At 35.3% G+C, this 13,803-nt stretch overlaps 2 protein-coding genes across 4 annotated transcripts in view; one reads left to right on the forward strand and one right to left on the reverse strand.

Moving 5' to 3' along the window:
• Positions 1-1,686, forward strand: part of LOC109544202 (juvenile hormone esterase) — a 26,570-nt gene extending 24,884 nt beyond the window's left edge. For both annotated transcript variants that reach the window (XM_048670659.1, XM_048670658.1), the window contains exon 11: positions 1,329-1,686. In XM_048670659.1, the coding sequence (XP_048526616.1) occupies positions 1,329-1,548 (220 nt within the window). In that variant the 3' untranslated portion in view covers positions 1,549-1,686. The remainder of the gene's footprint in view (positions 1-1,328) is intronic.
• Positions 1,687-3,037: 1,351 nt separating this feature from the next.
• The window catches only part of LOC109544204 (ubiquitin-conjugating enzyme E2 Q2), a 23,057-nt gene continuing 12,291 nt past the window's right edge, over positions 3,038-13,803 (reverse strand). The window contains exons 3-7 of one of the 2 annotated variants that reach the window (XM_048670661.1): positions 11,557-11,678; positions 11,195-11,307; positions 10,778-11,069; positions 10,431-10,658; positions 3,038-6,120 (exon numbers count right to left, since the gene is read on the reverse strand). In XM_048670661.1, the coding sequence (XP_048526618.1) occupies positions 6,089-6,120; positions 10,431-10,658; positions 10,778-11,069; positions 11,195-11,307; positions 11,557-11,678 (787 nt within the window). In that variant the 3' untranslated portion in view covers positions 3,038-6,088. Of the gene's footprint in view, positions 6,121-9,370; positions 10,275-10,430; positions 10,659-10,777; positions 11,070-11,194; positions 11,308-11,556; positions 11,679-13,803 lie in introns of those variants that run through there. The other variant, XM_048670660.1, reaches the window with a different exon arrangement.

Genomic DNA, 13,803 nt, shown 5'->3' on the forward strand with positions numbered 1-13,803 from the left:
CGAGTACAGGATGAGAATGCTTGTGATCTTGGGTTTGCATGATAAGGAAAACAATCTTATGAACTAAACAATAGACAATAAGATGCTGAATTGCGCCTGGCTGAAATGCAGTCTTAGTGATAAGGCGACTGTAACTGTAGCAACAGCAACTAAAACCAGATAGATGAGCAGAAAAAAATTATTTGGCCCACGTCATGTGCCCAAAAACAGTTCAATTTTTCGAAAAATACTTATTAGAGAAGCAAAAATTCATAGTTAATGTTCTTGAAAAACTTTAAAAATAACAGCCCCTTTTTGTCTACAAATTTACAATATTCTCTGTCAAACACTTATGTATAGAAAGACATTCAAAGAAAATAATATACCTTTCACATATAACTATTGCAAAAATTCAATTTTAACTTCTTCGTATTTTTTCAAATTTTCTTTTTTCAATTTAGTTATTTGATTAGAACATTCCAGGATGTTTAAATGAACATTCCAGCATAAATGCATCCGCTTTTATAGCTGGTAAGTGTGCAAGTGACGTTAAGAATCAGTCAACCATTATAACACACATTATTTTTGCACAATTTCTTCGAAACAATTTTGATAGAAAAAGACGGGTGTTCTGCAATTGGCTATTTTAATCAATAAAATCTACACCAAAAAGTAAACAGTATAAAACATTTTATCATCCACAAAAAACAATTAAAACTTTGCTACACATAAAAACTGATAATGATGGAAAAATACACCGAAATGTATTTTGATTGATAAAGACAATAAATGACTGAAACCCAGGAATGCATTTGATTTGGAATTGAAACACAGTCAGGATTACAATTATTATTACCCAATTTCAATAGAGGAATCAATCGATCAGTGACTGAAAATACGGGTATTCTGCAATTGGCTATTTTAATCAATGAAATTTACACCAAAAAGTAAACAGTATAAAACATTTTATCATCCACAAAAACAATTCAAACTTCGACACCGTGAAACAACCGATACTAATCCACTACTCAATAACGCGTATGGCGCTAGAGGAATTTCATGGAAATCACGCGATTCGAAAAAAAAACCGATTTTAAATAAGTGGTAAATTTAATTTTAATAAACATTCAATAGAAGTGAAGTAATGACTTCCTTCTCGTTTGGAAGCTAGCAACCAAGAAAAGTCCTAAAATTCTAGTTTCTGAGATTGCAAGTAATCTTGTGGTTCCAATGCTAGCAACAATTGAGCAATTTACCCAGAATTGAATTTATTGCTTGGAAAACATCAATTAATAATTTATTAATAAATAACACAACATGTTTCTTAACAATCATATTTTAAATTTTAGCGAACCAAATCCGGCCGAAAATAAAATCCTGAACATTAGTTGGGACCCGCTACCTACTGGAGATCTACATATTGGTGACACTTTGTTCCTGAATGTGACTGGCTCTACATATACGGGAGTGCATTTCAGTATATGGCAAGGATTTTACGAAGAAAGAATTGCATTATGGGAGCAAATTGAAAGTGCAATGCGAGAGGGAATACTGCGTCGCATGATGTAATCACCATCCTGCGGCAATATTTGCGACACTTAGAAAACATCTGCGACAATATTTATGATTGAATCGAGTAACATGCGAAAACTCTGGATGGAACTTTGGAGAAAAAGCTACTAAATAAAGATTTTACTCCGAAAAAAATTTGGGCTTTTTTCACTTTATGCTGATGGAATAAACCTTCCGGGCATTTACGATTTCGGAAACAAAGTTACAACTGCTGAGGGTAAACATCGAAAAGGCAACAGTGTACGGCATAGGAAAACAGGCAATAGCAAATCATTTCACACACATTATTTAAGTGCGATATTTAAAAGCACTTTCTTTCTTTCAGTTTTTTAGTTACAAAAACAGTTTGTTCGTTAGTATGTATTTCAAATTAAATCACGAATTTTTTGTTCTTGTGTGTATGATTGCATTTCTTTCTTTCAAGAAGCGTTGATCAATTGAAATGTTGGATAATTTCCAACAAATGCATGTGATCAGCTAAGGCAAATTTGAAACAAGAAAACGAATTCCTTCCTCGAAAAGGCAGATAAATGAGTTTGTCCTTTACCGTTTCGGAGACTCATTTTCAAAATCTTTATCGCAAAAAATGCTTCCACGGCAATGTACCACGGCAATGTTCCACGGAACCTTGTAGGTGTGCTAAAAACAGTTGATGCGGGCAGCGCTTTCATGAGACTTCAGGGCATTTCACAAAACTGAAATCTCCAGAAACACGCCAATGAAATCCGAGTAAAAACACACCAAGTTTTTATTTTTCTTTATTTTTGCAGATTTTACAGTGATATATAGCCTTTAAGGGTACGTGCACAGCGGAGGCCGAGATGGTCGACGCGACTGTACGCGATAAACGCGGAAAACATAAATGTACGGTATTAGATTCCTCTGTGCATACTGTATGCTACGTGGAGGGAGGCGATGGGAGTCTGAGCGGAGCGGTGCGATTGAAGAGAAAATAGTTTGTTGTCTGCGATCTGCGGCTTTAAATGGGAAAAACCTCACTTTATTGGGAAATTTCTGGGAGTTTTCAGGATTTTTTCAGATACTAAATCAAAGCGATTGGTCGTAGAACGCTAAAGTCGCGTTCTATATGCACACTCACTCGGACTCGCTCACATCGCTTGGCCATCGCTTGGGCATCGCCCAGCTCGGTCGCCGGTGTGCGAAAGAAACAAGGTAGAAACACATCATCCGATAATTTGCAAACACTACGCACACCATGTTCTTCATACCGTTGAACTGAATCCTTCGTATACATTTTTCTAAGTAAACTTGTTGACCATTCACAATTGCTATTTAATAACATAAATCGGTTTTCTTGCACAGCGCCAAATGGAAAACTTCCTTGGGATTAGATCAGGAAATCGCACTGGCCAGAATATCCAGCCTAAGTCTACCTTCACTTCAGTGAAGAGAAAACATGCCTCCTAATATTAATAACCGTAGTGTCTCGATAAGGAACAAGGATAATCAATTAAACTTACCTCAATTAAATTAAAGTAATTTATTTGCCTTATGAATTAAAAGGAAATACTCACAATGCGTAAAGAGAAAAACGAGTACAGCAAGGAAATACAAAAAAAGTTGTTTATGTACAATGAAATCCAACAGCTAAGAAACTGCATCGTATCAAACAATACAGTCAACACGCAATCAACTCCGAAAATAGTTAGTTGATCATGTGAAACGAAATTGCAGCATTTGAAGTTAAATTAAAGGGAAGTTTAACATAAACTAAAAATGAGATTAAGAATTAACTACTATGCTTAAAAAGATTGTACACAGTAACAAATAAGCAAGTAACTCTAGTTTTAATATTATGAGTACTTAATTAAATAACAAATCAAATATGTACGACCAAATAATAACTTTTGAAGACCGGTGTCAATTAAATTAGTGGCTTGTTTGCCTTAAGTGCTATCCGCAACACAAAAATGTCGAAGTTTCTATTGAAAATAAACGGTTTGGACCTGGAGCTGGTTGCCCTAACAATTTAATGCCAAAACTTTTTAAAAACTGTTGTAAGTTCACGGTATTAATTAAATATAAACTGAAATTTAAAGAAATCACATTTTAAAACTAGGCTATTGGAAAGCCAGGAAAAAGTCACACAAACAACATTTCGCTTAAAATGTCAACATAAAGAATGCGCATTTTTGAGGCTGATTTAATAAAGTAACGAATATAAATCATGGGCAGTTTCCCCTACAGATGCACTGGCAAGGTCGCAAAATGCCCCAATAATTTCGCCAAAATTTCTGTTACGAAACTGTAGAGAAATATGCAATAAATGATCCACAAAAAGTGGTTGGTTTCACAACCGTAAACCAAAGATTATTTTAAAATTGTGACTTCCCAGCCCTTATGGTGCGTCCAGAACTGACTAGCCGAGCCTGAGCCGCGGTAAAATCAAACATTGTTTAAATTATTAAAGAAAGTCCAAAAACCCATTTTTACGCATAACTTTTGAACCGTTGATGCTACTGAAAAGTTTCGTTTTTTTTTTTCAAGTATTAAAAATACCTTATTAAAATTAAATCCGTTCATTTATTTCCTTAAAAGGCGAAAAAACCGCCAATTTTTGCGTTTATTTTTTTATACTTTAGTTTTGCTTCAAAAAAAGTCCCACTATACCTTTTTTGAAGGGGTTTGTTGTCTTTTTAGCTTAAAATATTCATAACTTTCTGTTCATTTCCATTTTTTATGTAAAAAGGGCTCTGGCCCGATTCTAAATTATCTTCTATGAAGCTTTTCTTCAGACGTAGGAGAGACTTCTATGAGGCTATATTTTACTCGTAAAGAGTTATGCTGCAACGTACAATAAAGGAAAACTTCATTACTGAATGGTAAAGTGTTTAAACATTAAGTTGAAAATGAGGAATTTATGTGAACCGCGCTCGAATCTGAAATGGTTTATCAACAACTTTTATGAAAATGTTAATGTTTAAGCAATTTACCGTTTATTAATCAACTTTTCCTTTATTGTAAGTTGTAGTATAACTCTTTACGAGTGAAATAAACCTTCAGAGATATTCTTCCCACAATGTTCTCCAGTCGGAAATCGGGCTCAAACTATTGTCCCAATATTCCGAACCACTTAATATTCTTATTATTATTATATCCAATAACATTTTACCTTCATCAATTTAGGGGCCCAAACAGACCTTTTAAAGTGTGGACTACAAAGGAATTTGACGCCGCTCAGGCTCGGCTTGTTAGGTCTGGAAGCATCTTAAGCAACCAAAGTTGGTTTTTTGATAAACTTTACATTGAGATGATAAACGAAAACAGGTAAAGATGTTTCTTTGTCTGTGTGCGTGTGAGTGCCTGAATATTATATTGTTTACAAGTAAACCGTGCCCCACAAACCAAGAACGGCAATCAGGCGTAATAAGGCAATCATGTTCTAGAAAAGGCGCTCTTGACTCTGTGGGGTACACGACTTTAACTAATTGTTAAGAGCTATCAGTTGACTATCAATTATTCACAATAAACATTATGACACTATCGGAAATTATAGTCTTGCTTATGAAAACGAGTGAATTCAACATAAACTTGCAATGTTACATAAATACGCATAAACATAGTTACAACTATCGGAATAAATTAGGTGAAATTTCCAATACTGGTACTAAAGTAGATGGTAGCGGGGAATCGAAAAAAAGTCACCAAACAGTTAATATTTTAGGTAAATTTATGTTTTTGCCGGAGCGCAAACATCAATATACAATTTTTACCCAGAGGGTTTAAAACACTAGTGGATGCACAAACTTTCAATGACAAGAACAGGCTATACCCAATATAAAGAGTAAGTTTAAAGCAGTAAATCGGGGCTTTTGTACATCGGAACTGCTCCCGTTCGTTCGTTAAAGAGGAGAATTTCCGCATGCAAAAAAAGTTCAATTCAAATAGCACTGAACACTTTCACGGTGTGTGAAGTGTTTCGTATTTGCGAACGAGTAGCACATAGTTTGAAACAAAGGTTTCAATTCCCAAAGATTCTTAAACCCAATGTGGTCAGAAATTAATATAGTTCTAGATAACTAAAATCAAACTGCATTAGAAAAGGTATTTAATTTCGAAGATTAGTTCTCCGTTTCCATTGCAGATAGCTATTTACTTTCAACAAACAAACTAAACATTGCAAAAAAATAAATCACAAAAGTCGAGTGCTACAGCGCGGTTCGAGCGTCGGCCAGTGTTTTATACGTTATCAGACTAGTAGCTTAGGTAAAAAATTCCTCAGCTCAATCTTACACTTTTGCTCACAATCCCGGAAGTTTGAATGTTAGCAGGTAGATGTTGCGGCTCCAGTAATTTGCTCGGAAGTCTATTGAGCTCAATCGACTGATATTTTGATGGAACGCAGCCACTACCAGTCGACGAGATGCGTACCTTCAAACAACAGCTGACGGTTTATGATGAACGGCTTGTTTGTAACTTGCAGGCATCTAATCGAAGATTAACAAAGTCCAATAAAATTAATAGTGCAGACAAAATGTATTTAACAGAAAATGGTTAATTGGCACAAAATCGATTTTTAACCGTCTTCCTTGGGAGGTGTAAACCAACCTGAAAAAAAAAATAAATATAGTTTGAACAACGGTGATTTTTGCTGTCGGAAAACTGAAAATTACATCGGCATTTTGAAGTAAATACAAATTGATTCCGGTCATGTGTTATGAAGAATCAAGCTATTTGTTGAATAATCAAATGTTAATTTTTTCAACCTTAAAAACAGGACATACTTTGACCTGGCTTGATCACTGGCACCTTGAATGCGCATACAGACAATGAATAATGTCCTGATTGGGCGAAATTTCTAAATAGCTGGACTAATAAATCAAAGAAACCACATCTGTTTGCCTACTAGTAAATCGCATTTCTTGGGCTACTAGAGATCGATTCTGGGCTCCCATATAAGAAAAAGTGTTCAACTTGCTTAACTTTATCGACAGAAAAAGTCCCAAAGTTAGAAATTACTTGCATTTCTTCGATATTTAACTTAATCTAATAAGTAACTCAAGAACAGGCGTATTTTCACGCAAAAACAAAAATATGTCAAGTTACTGTTAATAAAAACGGCTTTTTCCTGTTTGCACCGAAACTCGAGGCTCCTTCGCTTCAGCTTCATATTTTTTTGTCAATTCCACAAGGCGAACTGAAGAGGAACTATGGAAACCAGACCATTTTCCTACTAAGTTTACTTATATTACTTATTTTAGACAATGTGTATGTTTAAGTCCCCAGCTTTTCATGCTCTTGAGCAAATAAATCTCAAAATTCGACCTGCTTAAAGATCCGTGAAACCCACATGTAACGTTGAAAAATTCTCAAAAATTGCATTATTATGACTAAAAATCAAAATTTGTGTCACAACGACTGTCTCACTTTGGTTCTTCCTGAATAAATAAATGTCAAACTCCGGTTTTCAAAAACGTCTTAAACCTAAACCAATTTTAAGATTGAAAATGTCGGCGAAAAATGTCCTGATGATGACTGAAAATCGAAACTTTTTCCTCTTATAGGACTTTTCATCAAAACATGCATCCAACATTTATCTTCTCACTTCGCAAGTTACAGAGGAAATAAATGCTATCTTTCCGCCTACAAAAAGTACCACGAAAACCAAACGTGGTTTTGAAAATTTACTGAAAATTTCTTGATGACTGAAAATCGAAACTTTTTCCTCCTGTAGGACTTTTCCTTAAAAAATGTATACAAAATTTAAAATGTTAAATTTTCGCATGCAAAAACCAACGCGTAAACCAAACGTGATTTTGAAAACTTCGTGAACATTCCCTGATAATGACTGAAAATCGAGACATTTTACACTTATAGAAGAGACTTTTGCTTACAAAAATGCGTTAAAAATAGATTTTTACTTCGCAACTAACAGACGAAATAAATGGTTAAATCGGACCTGCAAAAACCATCACAAAAACTAAACGTCATTTTCCTGACGATGTCTGAATCGAAACTTTTCCCTTATAGGACTTTTCCTTAAAAATGCATCCAAAATTGACTTTCCCACTATGCGAATTACAGAAGAAATTAATGCTAAATTACGGCCAGCAAAAACCATCACAAAAACCAAACGTCATCTTCGGAAATTCTGGAAAATTTCCTGATAATGCTTTGCTAAGATCCTTTTCTTTAAAAAATGCATCCAAAATTGACTTTCTCAGTGCTCGAATTACAGAAGAAATGAATGCTCAATTAGGGCCTGCAAAAACCACCACGAAAACCAAACGTGATTTAGAAAAATTGTTGAAAATTTCCTGATGACTCAAAATCGAAAATTTTCTTTCAAAACTTTATCCAAAATTTACTTTTTCACTTCTCACCAGAAGAATCAAACGCTAATTTGGAAAATTGTTGAAAAGTTCCTAAAGATGGCTGACAATCGAAACTTTTTCCTCTCAAAGGACTTTTCCTTAAAAAATGCATCATTTTTAAACTTCAGGCAAAATTAACCTTTTCACTGTGCAAGCGACAGAAGAAATTAATGCTGAATTCCGGCCTCCGAAAACGACCACGAAAACGTGATTTTGAAAAACTCGCCCTTATAGAACACTTTTCTTTAAAAAGTTTAAGCAAAATTTACTCTTTCACTTCGCAGGTAACAGAGAAAATAAATGGTGAATTCGGACCTGCCATGAAAATCAAACGTTATTTTGAAAAATTCGTCAGAAATTCGGAACGATTAACGAAATAAAAATGCGTAAATAATTTTGAAAAACGAAACTTTTTTCGATTATAGTAGGTGCTTTTCCTTAAAGAATGCATCCAAAGTTAATAATCAAATTCGAACAGGGATTTATAAACCGTTCCATTTTCACGACGATCTTCACCCGTTTAGATGCTCTCAATTGTTCATCTATTTTCAAAGTTTGGTTTAATTTTTTGAATTCAACTTAAAATTCTTATGATTTTCAGTTCCCTAGTCGAGGCCTAATAAGCATTTTGAGCGATTTTCAAAGTACCACCACATTTTGCTTGAACACATAGGCAAAATAGACTAAGATTAAGGCCCGAATCAAGAAAGCCACTCATACGCTACTCATCTCAAATCCAACTCTCACTCATCTGCCACTCACGTTAGGGTGAGATGAGTGGTCCCTAAAGGCCGTTTTACAGTCGGCAATTTTTATTGCCCGCAACTTTCTTGCACGCAATATTTCGTTCTGCGCTTGCGCATTTTATCAGTTTTTGAGTTGCCGGCAACTTTTATTGCACTTGCCGGCTATAGTTCCAAACCTAAAATTTCTTACAGCTAGCCGCAATTTTAGTGACTTTTCTGGTTGTTTTCATGCTGCCAACTGTTCGTTCACAGTAATATAAATCAACAGCACTGGCATATTTGTTTATTTTCGTTTTTCATCGAAATAAACTACAATTTATGTTAATCACAATAATTTCCTTGGCAATATAATTGTAACCTCAAACGAAAACAAAACAAACAAACTTTAGATTTTTTTACGTATAGTGAATAGTTGGTACGCTTGATGGAATCGTCTAAATGTGAAGTTTAACATTGCACACTGTAAAGCGGAGTACTAAAAATATAGCTGCAAGGAAATAGCCGCAAGAAAGTTGGGGGCAATAAAATTGCCGACTGTAAAACGCCCTTAACTAAAGCCAACTTTCGGTATTCAAAAACGACACTAATGAGTCACTCACTTGAGTGACAACTGGTTCAAAGAAAATAGTTTTAGTAGGTTATGTTCTCATAAGTAAATAACTTCATTCCGKTTCCATAACCTCAGTTCAGCTTTTATTATCACTTGTTTTGTTATGGGTGTTTGAAGAAAAAATTACGTTTATAATACATGTTTATTAATTATGTATAACATGAGTGCTAAGCGCAGTTTCATGTCGAGCTCTGAGAAACAATTTCAGAATGGGAGAATGTTCGTATATCAATTGCCAAAGAAATTCTAAAACAAGAGGGAGTGAAAGCAAAAAGACTAGAGATAAATAAACAAATTTAGAAAGAATTGGGGGTTTAATACCCCCAATTAAACCTTTCAGTTTGCTCTATAGTTATACTTTCATCGATTTTCTGGCTGGTGTCAATGGCAATATTAAGAACCACCGCTGTAGCAGCAACAATTCTGGTGGTATATCGTAATGATACTTCCAAGCACTTTTCTAAACGTTTAAAACGACCTTTCCATACACCAAAAGCGCCTTGAATAACATTCCTTGTTAAAATATATGTTATTATATCGCTGCTCGGCTCCTCTTTTCGGGTTTCTCGATGTTTCTGAAGTATACATATGTCTATTCTGGACATAAGCACTATCTCCATGGAACTGCCATAAAAAATTCTGCTATCATGATCAGAACCTGGCTAATAAATAACAATATCCTTAAGTTCGGTCCAGCTACAGCTTCATTGTTCATGCATTTGATCCACCTTGGCTTGCTATTTCAATGTGGGTGCCATTTATACATCCAATCACTCCATGAAAACTTGCAACTTCATGAAACTGCCGGATTTTAATTGGTCAAAATGCACCAAAATAAATCTTGAGTACGCTATGAGGGGACGAAAAGCCACACTAATTTCTCACTCACTTATGGTACTTAACGCGCATGTCTTTTCAAAGTTAGGGACAGTTTAGTCACTCATTTAAGAAAATGGTTTCTGAATACGGTTAGGATGAGTTGAATCTGATTTTAGTGTGAGTGATGGTTGAGTGTCGTTCTTGAATTCGGGCCTAAGAAACGAAACAAAGTGAAAAATGTGTAAAAGTATAAAAAACAGGGCATTCCGGTGTGAAAACCGTGTTCGCTCAGGTGTTTCGTTTGCCGAAACTCTTAAAACCTTTTGTAAAAGCTAAAAATACAAGTGTAGAACCTGCTTGTATACATACCATTCTTTTCATGGATTTGTACCAGACTTTTGAAACTTTGCTGTGCTCTGGCCAGGCTGTACTGGCCTTGGGTGCACACTTTTGTTGGGCCAAACTGTATCCTGGCCTTCCCTTTCACCAATGTTGCTGATATCTGCATTATAACTGCCTCGACGGTGTAAGCACTGGACCAACCTTGCTTCGTCAAGAGTTCCATACAAATAGCTCCACCAACCAGGACATATCCTCCTGTTGACAAATCAGTCGATTAAAAATATTTTTTTAAACCAATCTGAGCGGTAAAGCAGAATGAATAAGAGTTGAATTTTAAAAATGCAAAGGTTTGAAAGCATGAAAACAGCGCCCACCTGATATAATTGGATGAACTACTCGAACAAATGGAGGTTCAAAAGGGTAAGTGTCTTTGAATAGCATATTCAGCAGAATGCAGTCTTTTCCCTCTTTTTCTTTGAGCATCTGAAGATCGTGGGACAGTGGACTATCGGGATCGACGGCCATTAGTCTGACGTTCCATTCGTAGAGCGAATCATTGATCAACTCAATTTGGTACATTTTGTTTTTGAAGGATTCGGAACGATAGATGTCTCTCAGTTCTTTCATTAGTCTGTCCGTTGCCTGTACCGATCCGGTTACTGCGCCCTCGAAAACAGAGACAAAGCATAATAAAGATAATCATATTATCTATCAGTATTTATAAAAGTGATTGCAAAATATCGGGTATTATTTGATTAGATAAAAATAATAATGTATGCTTGTTAACTTACTTTTAAATAATCCTGCCTTTGATTTTGTCGAAGTCTCTCAAGTGTCGCTAGATGCTCGACGCCCATTTCATCGCATTTTTGTCGTGGATTTGAACCTTCTTCCATATCCATTCCTACGTTGAACATCAATATAACATGCATTGAACATTTTGCAGTATGTTTCTATATTGAATTGGACACCCCGAAATGAGTATGCGATTTGCGGCCGTACAAAAAACTGCATTTTAACCAGCTTTATAAATTTAGAGCGAAAAACAAACGATATTCAAACAACGTTCTCTCTAGCTAATAACGTTCTAAGCTAACAGTTCTGCTTTTATCTGGTAAATACTTCTTCGTTAATAAATTCATTAGATGATTACCTAGATCTTCATCATCACCATCATCACTATCATCATCAACCGTCATGCCATCAGAATCCTGAGCATCAGCGTCACTATCCAGACCCTCATCCTCCATTTGATCAATGCCACTATTACTAATCCTGAAATAAACCAAAAACGTTCTTAGACACAATTATATCCAAGCGATCAATGAATTGGTGTTAGGAATGTGATCACTTCTCAGGTGGCTAACGGTGATTTGAACAGAGTTTGGACAATACAAACTTTTCGTTCGCATTCAGACCGACTTCCTCCATCATGTTGTTAAGGTATTTCACAGTTCGCAATCAAAGCAAAGGCTCAAATCTTGGTCACATTTTGTCACTTTCCTGACAAGTAGACTTCAATTTTGAAAAAGCGTCAAAAAATAAAACCGTAGTACAGTCCCTATGAAGTTAGTTGGGCAAACGTAAAAATTGGGGTGTGTTCAGTTTACTGCATAAAGTGTCCCCGTACGTCTAGAATATTCGCGAGTTGAAAAGTCCAGACGCCCCTGGTGGCTAATTTTATAACTACAAGATAAGCAGTAATTTCACACTAGTTTTGTTGACATTGGTGTCACATTGATGTTTACATGTTATTGTGATTTGTTTTGTTCTAAGCAACTTTTGCAAGCTTTTAAAGAAATAGAAACAGATCGAATCAGAACTCCAATAAATAAACAAGTCTGACAAGTCTCGACTGTCACTCGACGAGTAATTTGACGTTTCGCAGCTCCACCATCGGTAGTTGAAAAGTCCAGACACCCCCTGGTGGCTAAAATTATAACTGCAAGTTAAGTGGCAATTTGACACTTCCTTTGCTGACATGGATGTCACATGGAACAGTGGTCCTTAGACGCAATACGGTCATGAAGTTTTAGAATTAATGTGGCATTTAAATTGTAAGATTTTCTTTCAAAAATCAAATTTTTAAATATGTCTTGGTATTTTGGAAAACAAATTTATAGTTATTTAGATAAAAATTGGGAGGAAATTTGAAAAATCGAAAGATAAGTCATGGACCACTTTTCAAGCCCTTTGATTGTGGAAAATACTTACTACAAAAGTATGTAATTAATTTAAAAAAAAATGGCTTTTAATTACATTTACAGACCAGCTAAGATTAATTAAGTAATTTAATTTTCAAGATTATGTAAAACTTAATATTAAATAGCACCAAACATTTACATGTAAGGTTTAACAATAACTAATTGAACTTCTAACGACTTAAAATTAACGGTAAAATTTTGAAGATATGTTATTGAACGTCTGGTAGCAGATGAAACACATCCTTTAATAATATTGACTTGCTAGGATTTGGTAATTTTCTTAACCTAGAAATTAATGGATCTGAATGCAAAAGATCTGTGTTTGAAATAATACGAGAAGTTTTTCTAGTATTATCACGTTTAAGTTATTGTATATTTTTGTTGAACGATTCTGCAGCTTCTTCAAAAAGTTTGCCTATGGATAGGAGTGTATGAGCAACTACGTTAGATCCATGCAGAAAAATTTTGTGAACTGAAGGTAGATAATAGCACGGATATTGCTTGACAAGTTCCATGGGTGAAGGGGAGATAAGCCAAAGCGAAAAGTATTCATATCCACCGGCTTGCTTAAACACAGTTCGAAATTGTTCATTATTTTGGTGTTGCATTACAAATGCACACAAAAAGTCTCATCAAGTAGGTGTTATACCTACTTGATGAGACTTCGGCAAGGGCGCAACATACTTTACCATCAACCATGGTTAATTGTAAAGAATGGTTAATTTTTACTTCGCAATCTTCATATTTGAAAGTTGTTTTTTTTTATCGCTGAAATATGATTCTTATTGAAGAATGAGCTCCTCGGTTTCTTTGGCAAATTGGAATCGAACAACTCGGTAAAATCTAGTAGACGAAGGGTGAGGATTTTTCCTAACAATGGCATTAAGATCTGAAGTTCTTCATTTACAAATTAATGATGTCACAAACAAATTTCCGTGAATTGAGATGATTTGGTTACTACTCATTATTTGAGTAAGTATCGATACCTTCTCAGCATCGTATCATCCCTATACAGTGACTGTTTATTCAGATTTCGGTTTTATGCTGGTTCAAGTAGGATCGGATGCACCTTATTAAGGCCAGGTCACATCTGGTCACATCTATCCGATCCAACTCCGATCATACAATCGGACGAAGATCTGAGAGCAAAATGGTACTGGACTTTCAACGCAGTAGTTCACATCTTTCCGCTACCT

This window comes from Dendroctonus ponderosae, unplaced genomic scaffold, assembly GCF_020466585.1.
Source record: "Dendroctonus ponderosae isolate FM_Combo_2020 unplaced genomic scaffold, Dpon_F_20191213v2 Dpon_F_20191213_1, whole genome shotgun sequence".
Classification (NCBI taxonomy): Eukaryota; Metazoa; Arthropoda; class Insecta; order Coleoptera; family Curculionidae; genus Dendroctonus; species Dendroctonus ponderosae.